The 18,722-nt window shown below is 58.4% G+C and overlaps 7 protein-coding genes across 9 annotated transcripts; 4 read left to right on the top strand and 3 right to left on the bottom strand.

Moving 5' to 3' along the window:
* Window positions 1-496: 496 nt before the first annotated feature.
* JDV02_006129 (uncharacterized protein) lies at window positions 497-1,929 on the bottom strand. Its single transcript, XM_047987485.1, has 3 exons — window positions 1,494-1,929; window positions 887-1,428; window positions 497-813 (listed from the first exon to the last, which is right to left on the bottom strand). The coding sequence occupies exons 1-2, from the start codon at window positions 1,822-1,824 to the stop codon at window positions 1,148-1,150; spliced, it is 612 nt and encodes a 203-aa protein (XP_047843470.1). The 5' UTR covers window positions 1,825-1,929; the 3' UTR covers window positions 497-813; window positions 887-1,147.
* Window positions 1,930-2,360: 431 nt separating this feature from the next.
* JDV02_006128 (uncharacterized protein) lies at window positions 2,361-5,670 on the top strand. Its single transcript, XM_047987484.1, has 3 exons — window positions 2,361-2,683; window positions 2,869-4,505; window positions 4,614-5,670. The coding sequence occupies exons 1-3, from the start codon at window positions 2,445-2,447 to the stop codon at window positions 4,919-4,921; spliced, it is 2,184 nt and encodes a 727-aa protein (XP_047843469.1). The 5' UTR covers window positions 2,361-2,444; the 3' UTR covers window positions 4,922-5,670.
* A 58-nt stretch (window positions 5,671-5,728) lies between these two features.
* Window positions 5,729-6,579, top strand: JDV02_006127 (uncharacterized protein). The gene has a single exon (XM_047987483.1). The coding sequence runs from the start codon at window positions 5,971-5,973 to the stop codon at window positions 6,529-6,531; it is 561 nt and encodes a 186-aa protein (XP_047843468.1). The 5' UTR covers window positions 5,729-5,970; the 3' UTR covers window positions 6,532-6,579.
* On the bottom strand, window positions 6,516-8,612 carry JDV02_006126 (uncharacterized protein). The gene is made up of 2 exons (XM_047987482.1): window positions 7,884-8,612; window positions 6,516-7,320 (listed from the first exon to the last, which is right to left on the bottom strand). The coding sequence occupies exons 1-2, from the start codon at window positions 8,182-8,184 to the stop codon at window positions 6,785-6,787; spliced, it is 837 nt and encodes a 278-aa protein (XP_047843467.1). The 5' UTR covers window positions 8,185-8,612; the 3' UTR covers window positions 6,516-6,784.
* A 449-nt stretch (window positions 8,613-9,061) lies between these two features.
* Window positions 9,062-11,734, top strand: CHL4 (chromosome loss- protein). The gene has a single exon (XM_047987481.1). It carries the CDS (start codon window positions 9,792-9,794, stop codon window positions 11,319-11,321), a length of 1,530 nt encoding a protein of 509 aa, XP_047843466.1. The 5' UTR covers window positions 9,062-9,791; the 3' UTR covers window positions 11,322-11,734.
* On the bottom strand, window positions 11,336-12,865 carry JDV02_006124 (uncharacterized protein). Of its 3 annotated transcripts, none has more exons than XM_047987479.1 (3): window positions 12,633-12,865; window positions 12,393-12,573; window positions 11,336-12,333 (listed from the first exon to the last, which is right to left on the bottom strand). In XM_047987479.1, exons 2-3 carry the CDS (start codon window positions 12,451-12,453, stop codon window positions 11,402-11,404), a joined length of 993 nt encoding a protein of 330 aa, XP_047843464.1. In that variant the 5' UTR covers window positions 12,454-12,573; window positions 12,633-12,865; the 3' UTR covers window positions 11,336-11,401. The 3 variants fall into 3 exon arrangements, with proteins under 3 accessions (XP_047843464.1, XP_047843463.1, XP_047843465.1); XM_047987478.1 differs by having other exon boundaries at window positions 12,393-12,570; XM_047987480.1 differs by having other exon boundaries at window positions 11,336-12,570.
* Window positions 12,866-13,096: 231 nt separating this feature from the next.
* Window positions 13,097-16,912, top strand: RNR1 (Ribonucleoside-diphosphate reductase). Its single transcript, XM_047987477.1, has 4 exons — window positions 13,097-13,664; window positions 13,730-13,887; window positions 13,947-16,458; window positions 16,512-16,912. The coding sequence occupies exons 1-4, from the start codon at window positions 13,646-13,648 to the stop codon at window positions 16,553-16,555; spliced, it is 2,733 nt and encodes a 910-aa protein (XP_047843462.1). The 5' UTR covers window positions 13,097-13,645; the 3' UTR covers window positions 16,556-16,912.
* The last annotated feature ends 1,810 nt before the right edge of the window (window positions 16,913-18,722 follow it).

The following is an 18,722-nucleotide window of genomic DNA, read 5'->3' as shown; positions in this document are numbered from 1 at the left end:
GCCGCCGCCGCCCATGATGACGTCGGCGCTTTTCCATGCCTGTGTGTTTCTCGTTTCTGCAGGGCCGCCGCCGCCATCGGGCCGTCCTTGTATGTGTGCTGGCTGAGACGGCAAAGTCGGCACGGCGAGGGACGAGCGGCCGCCGGGCATCATCAGGCAAACTGACAAACGAATGGAACCCACCGCCGCCCCTTGCGCTACATCAGGGATGGGAAGCACAGAGGGTGTATCCCCGGCATTTGCGCCCCGTGTCGACTCAGGGCCCTCCCATTGCTGGGGGGGAGGACGGCTACGAGAGGTGGTTAGTACCGTTAGCACTAACTGCTACAATGCTAGTGGGCGACCCCCAGTTATTGTCACCGCGGGTGCGGTGGGTCGGTGGGTTGTGGGAGAACGTGCCTAGGTTGATTAAAAAAAGACGCTTGACCGTGCGTGTACGGGCTGTCTGTAGTCTGTACTTCGTACATGCTCGATCATGAGCATCCCCGCCCCCCCCCCCCAGGCAAGGCGACTCGAACATGTACATCCTCGGCGAGATGAGTGGCCACAACATCGCTCTCGCGTGCCTTCCCGGCACCCAAGGAAAGGATGTCGCCGCCCCCGTCGCTACGAATACATATGGACCGCTCGTTTCCCTTCCATCAAGCGGCGATCTCTCGTCGGCATCGGGTGAGGCGTGCCCAGCGACAAGCACGACATCCATCCGCTTGGGTCACGTTGTGGTCTGCATGCCCGACGGCCAAGACTGCAAATACACCCTAAACGCCAGACAGACTCCCGGTGCTAATGAAAACTACAAGAACAGCGGCGTACCTGTAACCAGCTTGGTCAGCAGATTATGCGTCATGCACCTTCCCCCCGATGGAGTGAATGAAGATGAACTCACGTCGCTGTGCCGACGAATATCTCCGGCCTCCTCGCCTTCGTGATGACGGCAACGCTTGCGGCGAATGCGAGAGTGAACAAGGTCACCAACAGGAGCTTGACCCAAGGCGTCTGCACCAGATACAGTATAACGATCGGTCCGACGAGAAAGGTAGTGGCCACAGCGATGGTGATTACGTTTAGGATCGTGGTGACCATGGCCTCTTCAAAGCGTGCTATCCGCGGCTTTTCAGGGTCCAAGTCTGACTCCTGGGATAAGGGGTCAGGCCAGTTCGCAACAAGAAAGCAAGAACAGGGGGGTGGGATCGTGTGGTAGGTAGCATACGGCACGCGCCAGCCGTTTCCTCAGGAACTGCGAGAGATAGTCTTCGTGGCTTGCAGGACCCAGGGCCACGAGATCGTTTTCGGCTTCCAGATACTGTCTCGCCTTACCCTGAATCTTGTAGATTCCGCCCTGTCGCATCATATCACTCAGGGTCCCGACCACTCTGGCGTTTGGGCGTCGTAGCTGCGCCAGGCGACTTCGCAGGAGGAGAGCTTCATCTACTCATCTTAGTCCAGGATCAATTCATTGAGTTTTCAATCAAGTATAAGAGGGGATAACACACGGTATTCTTTAATCTTAAGCCTTAGTTCAAGTATGAGGTCCATTCTCTCCTTCGCGTCTGGCCGTCGCGGGTGATTCGGCTGGCAATGCGCTACCAAGGCCTCCAGACTGAACGTCTCTGCTATTGCGTCCGGATTCAGGCTCCTGGTAGACTCTCGGTCCATCGCGGCCAGACGCTTCTCGATCTCCATCATCTCGCTCTGAAGATATAGGAGGTTGACGGCTGCGAGGTTGTCGAACCTACGAAAGACTAGGCCTTCGTCATCATGGTCCGAAGCGATCCAGGATGACCACTGTGCGTAGCCTGCGGGCGTCGCCGCGTCTGAAGCCATGGGTGAGGTTGCAGGATTGAAGGCTCGGGCATGCACACTTCTTTAAGCGAAATAACTATCGAGAACAATCCGCCACAGAAGACCGTATAACAACGACGATGCGGCTCGCCTTTCGTCCACGCGACATGTGCATGTCAGGCCTTTACGTCACAACCAGCATACTAAGCCATCACTGAAATCGCAGTGGTGCATCAAGTACTGGGATTACGGTCACTCAGCCGCATGACGTGGGGGCGTGTAAGTGGTTCTTTTGCTCGAGACATGTCAGCCCCAGAGCAAAATGTATACATACATAGGAGGCCTCAACAGAAAGTCACGCGGATTCAAATACCCTCAGGTCGTGTTCTGCAAATCTGATCCTTTTGATCAGGAGCTCTTCTACCTCGTTCTTGTCGAGGACGACCTGGGGCAGCCGCTGCCTCGCCGCACACTATCCATCTTGAATAGTTGCGAAAGAAAGCCCTTAGGTATTGGTCCCAACAAGATCCAGATTGAGAGGCAGATAAAGAAAGGACCAATCCCGCAAGTAGCGACTCCCGCCCGTCGCCCGACCGCGTCCTGCCCCGCCTTGCGGACATACTGTACACATCGTCGAAGCAAATCTCCCGGATTCATACGCGATGCCTCCGCCCGCTCCAGCAATGGAACAACTCTCGCGCGGGTGGGTTCACCATCTGCGCAAAACAGCCCGGCAGGAGACCGCTGCCAGAGGCTGCTGCCCACTCTGCGCGGCCGAGATCCAGCCCGACCTCGACGCCTTCAAGGCCCATGTCCGCGCAGACGTCTCCCGCCATCCTGCCCTGGCCGACGACGCGGACATTGAGGAGGCCTTCAAGCATGTTACGATACAAAATCCCCGGTAAGCCTGTCCTGATGCCCTCGTCTTGCTTTATGCTCTTGTGCCTTATGCCTCTTCTCCTGTGCTGTCATGTCATGAAATGCCATGTCCAGCCAGCCCTCTTGTAGCGCAGGATGCCCGCCCTCTCCACCAGTTGACCTATTCTGACTCCTGACCTCTGTCTGACGTTGGCCTCGCATGTGCAGACTCGAAGTCGCAGCCCCGTCTTCGGAAGCCACTGGTGTCGGTAGACCAGCCAGGAAGCGTCCTGTTCCCAGTGCTTGGGCTGCCGTGAACGATGATGGACTGCAGCGGCCGGAGGACGACCCTGTGGACGAGGACCAACGCGAGGGGAACCAGCGTCGCAGCAAGAAGCTCTGCTCGCCGCCCGCCTCGGTGGCCCAGCAGCGTCGTTCCTCACCACCCACCCCAGGCCGCAGCCGCGCGAGACCGAGCGTCGCCAGTGACTTCGAGCGTGGCCTTGCATCTAAGAACCGGCCAACCGCTCGCCAACTCTGGAATCCAGACGACGACGCGCAGCAAAGGACGTCACGACCGAGACACTCGCAGCTCGCCAGCTCCAACCATGCCCATCGGACCCAACAAACGAGGACGCGACTTTCCACCCCCCGGATCCGTGGCTCCCCCGTCGAGCCTTCTTCGGCAATTGAGATGATAAGGCAGCCCGAGACGAGACCCATCTCCCCAGAGCAGCTTGTCGCCGAGGTAAAGGGCATCTACGCCGGTTTAGTCATGATCGAGAGCAAGTGCATAGAGTACGATCGCTCGCAGGAGACGATGCAACTCAGCCAAGCTCAGTACCAAGCCATTATTTCGCTGCACCGATCCCTTCTTCATGAGCATCACGACTTCTTCAGGGCTAGCCAGCATCGGACCGCCTCTGAGACTCTACGGCGTCTCGCCTCGCAGTATTCCGCGAACAAAGCGCGGGTAAACGCATTGCAGCACCCAAAAACCCAATTTGAATGGCGCGTCGACGGCTGCATCAACGGCACTCCCATATCTGCCCTAGTTGACACGGGCGCCAACTGTGTGGCGATATCAGAAGGGCGAGCGAGGCGTTTGGGTCTGACTCCAGAACCTGGGAGCGCAGGGAAGCCTATAAAGCTTCCGTGCGGACAAAGTCGCGAATCATCTGGCGTCGTCCAGGTCAACTTCAACTACGCAGACGAGGAGGGAAGCGGGGTGTCGTACTCTCTACGGTGTGCCATCATGCCACGGCTCGAGCATGATCTCATCCTCCCTTTCAAGTTTCTGAGCGATACGGGGACATTTTCACCACGGCATAAAAGCCGCCTGAACGACGTGCCCATCGGGCCGTTTGGCCAAGAGAGAGTCTCCCTCCGGCTATTAGACGGTCACACTGCCTACGGGGGTGAGGAAAAGGCACGTCTAGCGGGGTTCGTTGGCGGCTTGCCGTGCGTGGCGGTTCCGGATACGGGTTCTACCATCATGGCTATGGCTGCTTCCTATGCGGCATACCGCGGTCTCGATATCGACCGGACACGGAGGATCAAGGTCAGGTTCGCGGACGGATCCGAGACCACAACCCTCGGCGTGGCGACGGCGTCTTGGGCCTTGCGAGAGGACGACGACTACCCGATTAACTATGAGTGGCATGTTCTGGAGGGACTGAGCGTCAACGCCATCTTAAGCATCGACTACATCAAAGAGCACGACATCTTTGGCGGCGAGCACGAAGCCAGCTTCGTCGACGCTGACACGGCCGTCGATTGGGAGCATTCGGAAATCTTTGGCATCTGTCGGGTTGCCGAGGGCAGCGAGGAACTCGGCAGACTCGCCGACGACTTCTTCACTGACAGTACGTTTCGTCCTACCTGCTTTCCGTAACTGCTTCCTGTAACTTTCTCTCCTTGCCATCTCATCACACGCATCGCCTGTGCTAATGGGAAGCCGCAAAACGCAACAGTCAACTCCCCGGACGGCTTCACCTATCCGCAGCGCGTCAAGGAGTACGCGCGGCGGGAGGAGATCCGAGATGCTATCACCAGGCTCCCTGCAGCCGAGCGCGAGACAGCGCAGGCGGCTGAGAAGGAGAGACAGAGGTACTGGAACCACCGTCAGAGGATTCATATTCTCGGCCTCAACAGACAATTGGTGCAGCACGCCGATGATGAGCCACCACCGCCTGATGCGGCAGCGGTGCAACTATCGCCGCCAGGGCCCTCGGATAAAAGACCAGGCAGGCGATGGAAAGTTTGGCGTCGTGACAAATGAGTAGCGGCTTGACAGAGTTTGGAGGCACGAGTTTTATAAGCCCCCCTGCACGGCAGCTCTGATGAAAGTTACGCGAGAAGGGGGAAACGCGATTAAGAGGTGGAACGAATTCAGTGATAGTGCCACTCAGCGGCAGCACCTCCAGCATTGACAGTCGATAGTAGGGAGTAGGTAAGCAGTACGCAGCGTAGCAAGCTCCTGGTCCTGTTCACCTTGAGCTTCTCACCCGGGTGGCCTTCCACGGCCCCCCGTCTCTGTTGGACAGCCCTTTTTGGGATGGCATGCTGCCGAGCATCGGCCGCCATGATTGCCCTACTAGTGATGGTAACGTACTAACTTACTTGCAACTTTTCGTATCCGGTCCTGTGAGGCGTGAGATGCGCCTTGTAATAAGAGACGCTAGAGAAGTATCTGCCTGAAACTTCGGAGTACGCGAACCACGAATTAACCTCTGCCTGCCAACAGCCCCTTTTAGCGACCCGTCAAAATGTACGTACTCCGTATATATACCGCACCCAATTCCCTGCACATGCAGTGTTGCGCGCCCGTGGAATCAAAAAGGCATGTCGTGAAACGCTGCCCGCAACCCCTCCCTGCATATACCATCTCCTGCTGCCTGGTGCGGGCGCTACCGCGATGCCATCTTCTAGGGTCTTCGAGAAAAATTACCAGGGGGTGGGGTTTGCTTTGGTTGCGCCCGTGGGGGGAGGAGGGGCCGTGGTGGAGACATGGCCGCCCAACACTTACCGACGACATCCGCAGCGTTGAAACTTGGAGACTTCAAATCTCATTCTCACGAATCAACACCACCACAACACCACACCTCGCGCACGCCACAACCCTTTGTCGGCCCGGCGATCCCAACGGCCAGCCAGCCCCTAGGCTCGGGATCTGACACTTTTTTCTTCCTTGTTCACTGCCATCGTGCCACCATCCCCTTCTACGTCGCTCGCTTCAGAGGTTGTTGTCCGCACGAGTACAGCCCGCAAGCTAGACCACAGCAACCTACCCGCCGCCTGGCGCGTAGCCCGCCTGCCCGCCTGATAGTAATGTCCCTGATCGCCCGCCACGCCGCCCGCTGCATCGCCCGCCTCTCCTGCATCGCCGCCGCCGCCACCCCTCGTGCACCACCACGAATCCGTCCCAGCTTCAGCCTCCCCGCCACCATGGCCGATTCACCGTCCGCCGCCGGCTACAGCCGCGCCGCGTCGACCACGTCCTGGAGCGGCTCTTCTTCTTCCTCCTCCTCCCAGCAGCAGCAGCAGCAGCAGTCTGCCGAAACCAAGTCTCAAGAGGGCTCCGAGCAGGGCCAAGACGAGCAGCGCCCGTCTGGGACCGTGGCGGCGGACAAGGCGCTCCCGGCGCCTGGACAGGGGAGCGACGTGACCACTCTAGACGTCAGCGGCGAGGGCACGACCGTCAAGCTCGATGGGCTCGGGCCGCTCGTGGTCAACCGGGACGGCACCATGTCCAGGATATCAAACTGGGCCGAGATGACCGACATAGAGAGGCAGAACACGCTCAGGATCCTGGGCAAGCGCAATAAGCTTCGTCTGACCACTCTCCGGGAATCACAGGCCGCTAGTGACAGCTCATCGAGTAACAATTGAAACGTTATGTATTTCGTGCAAACAATAACTCGTCCACTCCGAGCCCGTAGGCTTTCTATGCGCTCCTTCGCGTCATGTATGTGGTGATATATAGCCTTCACGTCATCGACTGCCAACCGGTTCTCGGTTGTCCCACAGCGCGTCTGCCAGCCTGCCGACCCTTTTCACCCGGAAGCAAACAACGCCTGAACCGCACAACGCCGCCAGAGGCTCAAGCTCTCACACCTCTGGCTCAACCCGGCTTTGCCCTGCGTCACCGCTCCTCCTTGGCGCCCTCGGCCCCGGACGCGGCTGACGCGGCCTTGGTCTTCTCCGTCGCGTGCTTCGTAAACTCCTTCCACAGGGCCGTGATGTCGTCGCTGCCCTCGTTCTTCTCGACGAGGAGGTTCTTGAGCCACTTGTTCTCCGTCTCGAGCTGCGACACTTTGCCCTCCAAGGCGGTGATCTTGTCCGTCATCTCCTTGGCCGACTTCTCGAGAGCCTGCTCTCGCTGCTTCTTCTTGATCCGGAAGCGGGCGCTGGCGGCTGTGTTCCGCCTCCGCTTGTCTTCCTCAGCGGCGACGCGCGACGACTCCTCAAAGTTGAGCTGCGGGGTTGGGGCCGCCATAGCCTCGGCCTTGCGCTTCTCGCCGGGCCGGGCGGCTTCTTGCCGGAACTGGGCTTGCGACGGGTGGGACTGGACTGGCGCGTGGTTGGGCTGCAGCGGCGGGAAAGATGAGGCACCATCAGGGAACGTGTTCATGGACGGGGACGCATATGCGTTGTTGAACTCGCTGAAGTTGAAGTCGCCTGGTACAAAAGGTGGTTAGCCAGGGAAGCTCCACTCAATCCGCGGTACTGCCATTGCTGAAAGGACAAAACAACTCCATGAGAGCGCCCAAGGCTCCACAGAAGGGAGGGTGCAAGTATGTGAGGCTATCGCAGGAGGGCAGCGCCGGCTGATAGCGCTGTACCAGACGCGCGATAAGGAGCCGCGGGTGGCAGATCACGAGGAATTGCACCATCGCAGATCATTTGTCAGCCGCATGTGGTTGGTGTGAGATGCCCCACTCAAACCGGCATGCAACGGTCTGGTCAGACCAAACCAGCGCGCGGACACGATCGCATCGCTGCTTGATAGGTAGAGCAGTGCCGCAGGATGCAGCGGGGGGTGAAGGGAAATCAAGGGTGCATATTGTGTGATTTGCGCTTTGGGCAAGTGTAACGGGAGGAGTCGCAAACCCCGCAGGAGTTTCGCGGCCAAAAGCGGCTGCGATTACCCCCGCGGCTGGTCCGTCGAAACAGACGGAGAAGAGACGACAACCGTTGCCAAAAGAAAAGTAGGTAGACATATGGAGTAGTTCCGCACTTACCAGACATAAAGTCCAGGTTGGGCATGTCGCCAATGACCGAGGGCGCGGCCGTGGTCGCCTCATCGGACGCATTCGAACTGTGGCGGCCGGCATTCTTGACGTCGACCTTGACAGGCTGGGCTTGATAATCCAGGTTCTGGCCAGAGTCGAAGTCGAAGAACTGGGTGTTGGTAAAGAGGGAGAGGTCGTCCTCCATGTTGAAGCCCTCGTCGGCGGCCGTGGTGTCCTGGGGGCTAATGGTGTTGAGGTCCCGCAGGTATTGCGACACGTTGGGGCCGTGTCGTCCGTTGTAAGTCGACATTATGATGTGATTTGTCGTTTATGGGGAATCAGAGCTAGTAACCTGTGCCCATAGACCGAGCAGGCGTTCGGTTCGGCGATGCCGTCGTGGCTATGAATTGCCAGCAAATGCGAGCGCGGGGTGAACTTGTGCGTGCGCCACCGAAAAAGTCGCCTCACGGTCGAAAAACGAGGTTCGGAAGAGACGGATTTCGTCGCTGCCGATTGTATCTCACTCGCGGTGATGCGTCGTCGTCGAAAACGATGAAGTGGGCGTTCAACGCTGTCGTGGAGATCGATGGGTGGTTGACAGGTGGAAGTGAAGGTTCACGACTGGTGGCGGAAGTGTCGAGAGGCAGGCTTGGGGCCGGGGCAGCGGGTGGGGGAGGGTCATGAGTGGCAGTTTTGTCAGGCCACGCACGCAGGCAGAGCCGAATGGGCAAGCCGAGGGGAAGCCGAAAGCGCCCGCAGGCGTTCGCAGGCACCAAAGACCAGACCAGAGGCGGGGCGCAAAAAAGGCGTGCTTAACAATCGACAGTCCGGACCCCCACCTTCCTCCACCGGCCCACGACCGAGCGGCCAATGAGCAGCCGGGTCTCCGGGCACGGGTTTCTTATCATTTGTCGAAGTCATTACGACGTCGGATTATCAGCGCGACAAGGGCTGCTGGCCGGGCGTAATTAAGGCCGTCGCCGGTTGCGCCGGTCGCCGAGGACTGCCGCAACTCTACTTCCATCGCAGCAGTAATAACGCCAGTGTTGCAACGGCGGGCGGAGCACATGTTTCGATGACGCCTGGATGAAGCAATTGGCTTGTCTGTGCACCAGATCATCGATCGCTTTTTCATTGATGAGACTGTCGCGCACGTCTTTTGTCCCTCAGCGGTGCCAGCTCTGCACGTCTTCTTGACTGGTTGCACCCAGCAGCATGGCAAGTTCAGGTGCTTTGCTCGAGGCCGGTGACTGGTGGAAGGCGACGCTGTCCTTCCAGCGGCCGCTACGGGACCCTGCATCTGGATCATTACGGTCCGATGATCCTAAGCAAAGTTAATCACGCAGAATCTGGCGTCCCCCCGCGGGCGGGATCGGGGCTGAAGGCCGGGGTCCGCGCACATGCTTCACCACACCATCGGTCCGCTGCTCAAGCGGGCAGGTCCAGCCGCCCAGTAGCCAGAAAAAAGCATCGCCCGCTCTGTTGCGGCACGCTTTATTTCAACACACTCCTGGATGCGTTCATGGTCATTTGGTACGGCAAGCGCAGATTCAGTTCCGTACCGTAGTTTGCTTCCATCCAGAGACCATGCGGCGCATTACCTCTGCATGTCGGGGCAGGTACGTACCTATCGGCATGCTGCATGGCGGCTGAGGATCAATATCACGTGCATCTTGCTGTGCTTACGTACTCGGGTATCCGCCGGTCAGACCCGCCCGCTGGAAGTGAGTGTGCGACGCGTCTGGTTCGAGGGAATCCAAAGTCGCGTCGATTGTGGTGGGGCGAGCCGACTTATCACAGGGTTGTTGACTGCAACTTGAGCTCTCATGGCGATTGAGAAGTATCCCTGAATCTGAGGGAGTCTGCCTGCCGTGCTCGTCTCTTCGTTTTCTCTGCGCACGCGCAACGCCTCTGGCGATGGCTCGGCTCTCAATACCAACCAAGGCGCGGCTGCCGTCGTCCCTCCGTGTCGAGTCGTCCAACCCGGCCGTCGTCAAGGCTCTCAATCGCCTGTCACGCGAGTCACTCATCTCACTGGTCCTCGACTGGCTTGACGAAAACTCGCTCGCCAATGCGCTGCCGTACCTCAAGCGCAGGCGTGGTACTGTTGAGGATGACGATGACGATGACCCCGACGACTTGTATCCGCTATGCCGCTCCGTCAACGAGCTGCGGGAGCTCTATTCGGACATGCAGCAACAAAAGGGCTCGAAGAGAGATGTTGCCAGCCGCGTGCTGGAGGGCGATTGGCGGCATGGTCTCACCCTGTTCCAGCTCGCCATGGTCGACTTTTCGTACTTTGACGAGCATCCTACCTCTCAAAAGTGGACTGCGTATAGCATTCTACCCCTGAAGCCGCCGTCCACGGAGGGCGAGGAGGAGCTGCCCAAGGTCAACCACGAGAGTCTGGCGATACCGCGCTTCCATCCATCGACCTTTCTCCAAAACCTTCAGCACCAAGTCCTGCCAGATGTCAAGGCGCACTACCACTTCTATCGTCCCAAAGACCTTCCCTTACTACTGCTCCGCATCTTCGTCATCGACTCTCCGTACAACACCAGTTTGGCCATGACGACCGGGGATTCCTCCAGCGCCACAGCAAACCTCAGCGCCTCGCGAACAGTCTACTTGGCGTTTCCAGATGGCTCTCCCGCGCTCTATCTATCGAGGCCGCAATCCACGGGCCTGGGCGGCGCCGGTGATTCCAAGAGTCTACACAATCTCATAGTCAATGGAGTTCCCAAGGCATTGTCGCGGCCCCGACAGCGCTATACGCTCAAGAGTTCTAGCTTGACCAGCAGGAATTTGTCCGCCCTGCTCGACAAGCGCGGGCCGGGACGGAGCAACGCGTGTGGCGGCGGCTGGAGCATATACTCGGACGAGAAAGCCAAGGAGTCTCCGCTAGAGACTGTGTTGCCGAAGCCTGCTCTGTCAGAAGACTCCTCGCGTCCTGGCGCGGCTCAGAAGAGGGGAGCGACGTCGTCCAAGCAACAGCGTGAAGCCAAGAGGGCGAGGCTTGTCGCGAAAGCCCGCTTCGGAAACAGTGGCCTAATCGCAGATGGAACAGGGGTGGAGAGGGCCGATTTTCTGATGCGGGACCCTTTTCCTGCATCGCGTGGTGCAGCACAAGGCCAGGAGGCAGACGGTGAACAGGAGACGTCTGAGGAGCAACCGCTGGACCGGAGGCGGAGCAAGGTCGACGCCGCTCTTCGTCAGGCCCGCGTTGATGTCGATGTCACCGACGATGAGGAGGAGGCCTCCCGATGGACACCTACCGTCAGGGTCGCCTTTGTTGGATCGCATGTCTTCGCGGGGATCCGACAGCTGGTTGAGGCGGGTATTGTCGACGGCGAGCGTATGCCTGGTTGGATGACTGGAGAAGCAGGTGTGACAACGGGGATCATCAGGCACGGACGGGTTCGGGGCCACAAGGGTGCAGGACTATGATGCAAGCAACGCAGCGCCGCTCATGTTTGATGACTTCTACTTCTACGCAATGATACCCCTCAACACGCTGCAATCAAGGTCTATTTCTCTTCGCCAAGTCCGAACACTTGTATCGTGTTTCTCCACGCTGCTTCGCAAACCTCTTCCAGCTCCACCCCCTTGATGGCGGCGACGACCTTGGCCACTCGCTCGATGTTGCACGGCTCGTTTCGACCCTTGACCATGGCACCCTCTTGCCACTTCTCTTTCTTGACGACCTTGTAACGCTCAAAAGCCTCCGGCTCCTTCTTCTGATTCTTCTTGGGCTGTTTTTGTGGGGGCCCTGACGGCGTCGCGGAGCCATTTGCTGCGGGCGCCTCGGACGCCGTCTTCTCAACCAGATACCGCCAACCCTCGTGGCTAGGACGCACCTCGCACCACGGCCCGTCGGTTTCCAGCATGAGCCGGTCAAGGTGAATCTCCTTGACAACGTCGCAGTTCTCCTTTGTCTTGAAGCTGCATCCGTTGATGCCAATGTATAGGCCCAGGTCCATGAGCTCGCGCATCTCATCGGGCGTCCCCGTGAAGCTGTGGACTACGCCTCCCTTTTCCAGCCTCTCCAGCTTGTCTCCAAAGGCGGCCTTGAGACACGCCACGAAGTCGGCGTGCGCGGCTCTCGAGTGCAGGAAGAGTGGTAGCTGTGGGGAGATAGAGGCAGCCAGTTCAAGTTGAGACTTGAACGAGTGTAGCTGGACTGTCTTGTTGCAATAGTGCAACCGGTCGTAGTCGAGACCGAACTCGCCCATTGCCACGAGGTGCCCTTTCCCGGACGACCTGGCATCGGCTAGCAAACTCGCGAGATCTGCGATGACGCTTGACGACTTGTCGGGACAGGGTGAGTGGTGCTCAGGAACAGGGGTTGAAGGGTCGGGATCGCAAGGCACCGAATGTCCATTCTCATGAGAGTGTCCTCCTGAGCTGAAGATGGAACTGCTGCAAGGGTGAATACCCGCAGTTGCGAATACCGTTCCGGCTATAGACGCTGTGAGCAGGTGCGTGACATTGACACACCCAAACCGAGAGACCACTCACGATGTTCATCTGCCAGCTTCAGTGCGTCTCGAGAACTTTGAAAGTCGGAGCCAGTCACCATGAGCTTGGTGCAGCCAACCTCTCGCGCCCGCCCAATGACGGCGGCGAGGTCGTCGGGGTGTCTCTGAGAGCCATGATATCTGCCACGGAAGATTGGGTCTGCCAGATTGATGCCAATCTACTAGATGATATGGCGTCAGAAGGTCATATACTCTTGGTGAGCGGTTGGTTGAGACATACATCCGCATATCTGGGCGTGTAAGTCGCGCCCGTTGGCGCGATGGCCGCGGCTGTTTCTGAAGCCATACTTGTGATGGAAAGTGCCTGACCGAAAAGAGGTGAACTTGAGCGTGAGATGACTCTGTGTTGAAATAGTCTTGAGAACATAGAGACGAGTGAGTCACGAAGCCATAAAAAAGCCTGGGCTCTTCTTCATTGAGTCACAAAAGTCATAATGAGGCCTCGTTCCGCCCGCCTAAACTCGGTCACTTCTCAAAAGAGCAGCGTGCTGTTTCGTTTGTGTTGCTGCACCAATTTGGGTTGGCCACCACTAAAGGTCACGTGGGACTACCGAGTCTTTGCCTGGACAAGGGAAACAATTAATAATGACGATGCCCTGCACGTGACCGCGCGACGCCACGGAGCTGCAAGCCATTTAAGTGCGGCAGGGATGCGCGACACGCAGGACCCGCGTAAAAAACACACACGAGGGGCGAACAAAGACTCAACGGATCCCCAGGGAAACGCCCCATTGGAATTCCATTCCAAGGCCCCCCTCTTGCTCGGCGTGCACGCTCGAGCATTCGCCGTGACCGATCGGTCTCCGAGAATCAATCTCCAGGGCGCCGGCTGGGCGGACGGCGGATCCCTGCAACCCCCTTGTCTTTCACGCGGCGCTCGCATGGGCTGCGCGGGGCCAGTTTTAATGGACTGGGCTGCTGGAACGTGCTGTGCTGTCAGGTTGTTGTCGCGCTAATGAGCGGGTTGGCGTCGCGCGTGCAAAACACGCGCCTCACTTAAAACCTCCATCCCGCCATCGACACACGCGTACCTCGTCCTTTGATCCTCCACATCTCACCTGCTTCGGCATCACCAGTCTCTTCTTTTTTCTGCAATCTCTTTGCAGTTGTGGCAGCTGCTCGTTCTCTCTTGGACACGCGCAGCACAAGAGCCTCCGCATTGCAGTCTCTCCTCGTTGCCGTCTACACCTCCCTGCCGCCTCACACGGCCGACCGTGCCGCGTCGTCACCATCATGTTCGTTAGAAAGCGCGGTATGTGCAGCGTCAACCTTGCCCTCCTTCCCACAGTCAAGATCACCAGCTGACTCCAGAATCAGATGGGCGCCAGGAGCGCGTTCAGTTCGACAAGATCACTGCCCGCGTGTCCAGACTGTGTTATGGCCTGGACACGGAGCACGTTGATCCTGTTGCAATCACCCAAAAGGTCATCTCCGGCGTCTACGGCGGCGTGACCACAGTCCAGCTCGATGACCTCGTACGTGAACCCCCCTTCCGCTCAATCCGTGCCGTCACTGACGAGTAATCGCGTCGCAGGCTGCCGAGACGGCCGCCTACATGACGGTCACACACCCCGACTACGCCATCCTTGCGGCCCGTATCGCCGTCTCCAACCTTCACAAGCAGACCAAGAAGCAATGGTCTGCCGTCGTCAGTGATCTGTATCACTACGTCAACCCCCGCAACGACCGGGCATCACCCATGATCTCGCAAGAGACGTACGAATGTGTCATGAGGCACAAGGAGGAGCTTGACTCCGCCATCGTCTATGACCGCGACTTCAACTACCAATACTTTGGTTTCAAGACGCTTGAGCGATCCTACCTGCTCAAGCTCAATGGCAAGATCGTTGAGCGTCCGCAGCACATGATCATGCGCGTTGCTGTCGGCATCTGGGGTGACAATATCGAGCGGGTCATTGAGACATACAACCTCATGTCCAGCAAGCTCTTCACACACGCCTCACCAACACTCTTCAATGCTGGCACACCCCAGGCCCAGCTCTCGTCCTGCTTCCTCGTCGACATGAAGGAAGACAGCATCGAGGGCATCTATGATACCCTCAAGACCTGCGCCATGATCTCCAAGATGGCTGGAGGTATCGGCCTGAACGTGCACCGCATCCGTGCGACCGGCTCCTACATCGCCGGCACCAACGGCACCTCCAACGGTGTCATTCCCATGCTTCGCGTGTTCAACAACACGGCTAGGTACGTCGACCAGGGCGGCAACAAGCGCCCCGGAGCCTTCGCCATCTACCTGGAGCCGTGGCACGCCGATGTGTTCGAGTTCCTTGACCTGCGAAAGAACCACGGCAAGGAGGAGGTTCGTGCTCGTGACCTGTTCCTCGCTCTCTGGATCCCCGACCTGTTCATGAAGCGTGTCGAGAAGAACGGCGACTGGACACTTATGTGCCCCAATGAGTGCCCGGGCTTAGCCGACTGCTACGGTGATGAGTTCGAGGCCTTGTACGAGAAGTACGAGCGTGAGGGCAAGGGACGCAAGACCATCCGGGCACAAAAGCTGTGGTACTCTATCCTGGAGGCACAGACGGAGACGGGTAACCCCTTCATGCTGTACAAGGATGCCTGCAACCGGAAGAGCAACCAGAAGAACCTGGGAACCATCCGCAGCTCCAACTTGTGCACCGAGATTGTGGAGTACTCGGCGCCCGATGAGGTCGCCGTGTGCAACCTTGCCTCCCTCGCTCTGCCTGCCTTCGTTGACTACACGGAGGGTTGCTACGACTTCAAGAAGTTGCACGAGGTCACGCAGGTGGTCGTCCGCAACCTGAACCGCATCATCGACGTCAACTACTACCCAGTACAGGAGGCTCGTAACAGCAACATGCGTCACAGGCCCATTGGTCTGGGCGTTCAGGGTCTTGCGGATGCCTTCCTGGCCCTGCGCCTGCCGTTCGAGTCCCCCGAGGCCCGGGAGCTGAACAAGCAGATCTTTGAGACCATCTACCACGCTGCTCTCACGGCTTCGGTCGAGCTGTCCAAGGAGCAGGGTCCCTACTCGACCTTCAAGGGCTCACCCGCGTCCGAAGGCATTCTTCAGTTCGACATGTGGAACGTGAAGCCTTCTGACCTGTGGGAGTGGGACAGCCTCAAGGAGCAGATCAAGGAGCACGGTATCCGCAACAGTCTACTGCTTGCCCCCATGCCCACGGCCAGCACGTCGCAGATTCTGGGCAACAATGAGTGCTTCGAGCCGTACACGTCCAACATTTACCAGCGCCGCGTCTTGGCTGGCGAGTTCCAGGTTGTCAACCCGTGGCTGCTCAAGGACCTTGTGGACATGGGTCTGTGGTCTGACGCCATGAAGAACCGCATCATTGCGGAGAATGGCTCCATCCAGAACATCCCCAATATCCCGGCCGACATCAAGGCCCTTTACAAGACGGTCTGGGAGATTTCGCAGCGACAGGTTGTCCAGATGGCAGCCGACCGTGGTGCCTTCATCGACCAGTCTCAGTCCCTCAACATCCACATGAAGGACCCCACCATGGGCAAGATCACCAGCATGCACTTCACCGGCTGGAAGCTGGGCCTGAAGACTGGCATGTACTACCTGCGCACCCAGGCTGCTGCGGCGCCGATTCAGTTCACGGTCGACCAGCAGGCTCTGAAGGTCGCGGATACCAACGTGGGCAAGGAGAGGGTGCTGAAGAAGCGCACAGCTCCTGCCGGGACCAGCTACATGTCTTCCCCGTCTGCGGTCCCCCGCGCCTCATACCTGAAGGAGGAGGCGGGCAACTCGCTGAGCTCCAACGGCATCCCGACGCCTAGCACGACGCCGCCGCCTGCGTTGGCAGCCGAGGCGAAGCCCCGGCCCGTTGCGTCGCCAAACAAGGCCCCAACCATCAAGGCTGATGTCGATGACGGCGACAGCCCCCGAGTGCTGCCCACGGATCCTTCTGACAAGATCAACGACGAGGAACTGGCCGAGCCCGGCAAGAAGCCCGCTGGCGCTCAGTCCGAAGACAAGGACGAGGACAGCGAGGGGAGAGAGCGCGACATCTATTCCGATGCCGTTCTTGCTTGTAAGAGGTCCCGATGATTTTCAATTGCGACGAGGTACTGACAGACTTGACAGGCAGCATTGAGAACCCTGAGGCCTGCGTCATGTGCAGCGGCTAGAGGGTGTTGGGTTAAATAGCTTTTGGGTCCGCGGGGCCGAAGGATTAATGACAGTTGACGAGACGAGCATAACGGGCATGGATTGAGTGCATAGTGGTAGTAGAGTGGAAGAGCTGACATGCAGTTGCCCCAGCTGAAGCATAGTCTGGGGTGCAGCATTCAGCTGGGCAGTTGCTCCCTCGCATGTAACGGTTATCTTGTACACTTTTCTTTTACTTGGGATTATGGGTCGGTCTGCGGGTTCTGCATTTTGCCACATTGAACGAGTCTTTTCGAAGGATTGCTAGCACAGTTTATAGCAGACTGCTTGACGCGAGTCCCATCTATCATGTCAATCCACAATAGTTTTACATGACGACGAATCAAGCCAGGTGTTGTCTCGCGGCTCAAAGTTAACTTGGACGTGGTATTCGTGGTGCTGGCAGGCGTTTGCGAGGACACAGTGCCAAACAGCCACGTGAACCGAGACCAGTCGCCACAGCAAGAACCGTGGGTGACGAGGTGCATGTCGTAGACACAAATCGAAACACGGCAGGTAGTAAGGTCATGCAGCCAGGCCGTCCGTCTGTCGCTGGGCCCGTCCCGAGAAACATATGTACGAACTCTGTACACGGCCAGAAGCGAGCGAGCGCGCCCCCCCAGGAGCGATTCGTGCCACATGGTCCCGAAACACGAGACGGGCTTGCATCTCACACAGAAATCGTTGTTTTGGCCTGGGGGGTCGCACACGAGGGAGGGGAAAACGAGGTATGAACAAGTGCCAATGTGTACGAAGTACGTTATGAGTACAGGTGTACGAATGGGAGGAGTCGGCGGGTTGTGGATGGATGGATGTGGTCGTGGCGCCGTAGGAAAGAGGAGGGGGAGGAGGAGGCGGATCGCGAGGTACCAAGGTAGCCAGCCAGTCAGCGAGACGGGAGCGAGGTGGACGGACAACAGCCCGTCTATTTGTATCACGGCGTGTGTGTGTGTGCGCGCGCGCACGCTCGCGTGGCGACGGCGGCTTGGCTGGAATACGAAGAGGCGAGGCGGAGGGAGCTGGCTCTCTGGTTCCTCCCGCTGTGGACTCGCGTGTGCGGGCGAACTGCGATATGCGAAGGAGACTCTTGACCGTGCCGTTATTACGGACCGTGAAAAAGGAAGCGCCGTTCTACAACCCGGGATTGCAATATAAACGTACTTAGATAGCCACAGGCATTGATCGAGGAGGAGGATGCCTCTTCATTGAGGGGCTTCAAAGCTCGCGGGGCAGGGATGAATGTAAAGGCGCTGTCTAGCTCATGTTCAAGAGTTGACATGCCACGGCCGCAATCAATTCTCTTTGGACATTGGCATCGAGGCAAGCAAGCTCCCTTCCACAAGGGAGCAAGGCGGGCGGCGGGTAGACGAGGCTCGCGGGGTGGCGGGGGAGGGCAAAACTCGATCTGCCAGGTTGCTTTGGTGACAAAGAGGCGCATATGTATTGTACCAAGTATGTATGCATGCATGCATGCATGCATCATGCGGCGGCACGGTTCCGCTGCCAACGCACCCGCGCGGCGTGGCGTGGCGTGGCGTGCGTGCTGCGGGCATGACGATGCGAGGCAAGGGCAAGGCGGGTTGGGTCTCCGGATAGCCACTACGAAGTACAGGCAGCCGAAGAACCTACCCAGCCATCATCAACCTTTCTCTGTAACGTACCTACTTCGTACAAACCACGGTGAGCGGTGAGTCCACTGGAAACGCGGCGACTGCCGGGGGTTGTGTCGCCCCGCCAGAGACCGAGAAAGTGACTCCTGTATTCTATATAGCCAAACGGAGGATTGTACTATGTCCATACTTTTCGTTCATGCCTTGTTCGTCGACCCTTTGTCAACAAACAGCCCACTAGGACAACCATCCGCCTGGCTGGCTGGCGGGCTGGCTGCAGTGGGATGCGTCGCCACCCCCCCCCCCCTTTCCTTCCACCCGGACCAGAGCAGACTGATGGGTGGTGAAGAGCCCACCCAGCGAACCGACTGCCTGGGTCAAAGGCCACATAGATGGTGGTCCTATTGCCACAAAGCACTAACTACAGAGTACAGAACTACATCACGTCCAAGCATGCCCCCAAAAGAACGACCCTCAACGGAGAGGCCGCCGGAGGGGAATTCGCTAGAGCGGGCTCCGTCCACTTACACCGGGACTC

The sequence above is a fragment of the Purpureocillium takamizusanense genome, chromosome 5, assembly GCF_022605165.1.
Source record: "Purpureocillium takamizusanense chromosome 5, complete sequence".
Lineage (NCBI taxonomy): Eukaryota > Fungi > Ascomycota > Sordariomycetes > Hypocreales > Ophiocordycipitaceae > Purpureocillium > Purpureocillium takamizusanense.
This window is presented reverse-complemented; position numbering and strand designations above follow the sequence as displayed.

Bases quoted from the DNA above. Each gene is read 5' to 3' on its own strand.
- RNR1 (XM_047987477.1), top strand. The intron at 13,888-13,946 runs GTACGTGAACCC...ATCGCGTCGCAG, and splicing joins CAGTCCAGCTCGATGACCTC to GCTGCCGAGACGGCCGCCTA. The intron at 16,459-16,511 runs GTAAGAGGTCCC...CAGACTTGACAG, and splicing joins TTCCGATGCCGTTCTTGCTT to GCAGCATTGAGAACCCTGAG.
- CHL4 (XM_047987481.1), top strand. From the start codon at position 9,792: ATGGCTCGGCTCTCAATACCAACCAAGGCGCGGCTGCCGTCGTCCCTC.
- JDV02_006128 (XM_047987484.1), top strand. From the start codon at position 2,445: ATGCCTCCGCCCGCTCCAGCAATGGAACAACTCTCGCGCGGGTGGGTT. The intron at 2,684-2,868 runs GTAAGCCTGTCC...TCGCATGTGCAG, and splicing joins GTTACGATACAAAATCCCCG to ACTCGAAGTCGCAGCCCCGT. The intron at 4,506-4,613 runs GTACGTTTCGTC...AAAACGCAACAG, and splicing joins CGACGACTTCTTCACTGACA to TCAACTCCCCGGACGGCTTC.
- JDV02_006126 (XM_047987482.1), bottom strand. From the start codon at position 8,184: ATGTCGACTTACAACGGACGACACGGCCCCAACGTGTCGCAATACCTG. The intron at 7,321-7,883 runs GTAAGTGCGGAA...CTTTTGTACCAG, and splicing joins CAACCTGGACTTTATGTCTG to GCGACTTCAACTTCAGCGAG.
- JDV02_006129 (XM_047987485.1), bottom strand. From the start codon at position 1,824: ATGGCTTCAGACGCGGCGACGCCCGCAGGCTACGCACAGTGGTCATCC. The intron at 1,429-1,493 runs GTGTGTTATCCC...TAAGATGAGTAG, and splicing joins GCTTAAGATTAAAGAATACC to ATGAAGCTCTCCTCCTGCGA.
- JDV02_006127 (XM_047987483.1), top strand. From the start codon at position 5,971: ATGTCCCTGATCGCCCGCCACGCCGCCCGCTGCATCGCCCGCCTCTCC.
- JDV02_006124 (XM_047987478.1), bottom strand. From the start codon at position 12,779: ATGTTCTCAAGACTATTTCAACACAGAGTCATCTCACGCTCAAGTTCA. The intron at 12,571-12,632 runs GTATGTCTCAAC...ATCATCTAGTAG, and splicing joins ACACGCCCAGATATGCGGAT to ATTGGCATCAATCTGGCAGA. The intron at 12,334-12,392 runs GTGAGTGGTCTC...CAGCGTCTATAG, and splicing joins GAAGCTGGCAGATGAACATC to CCGGAACGGTATTCGCAACT.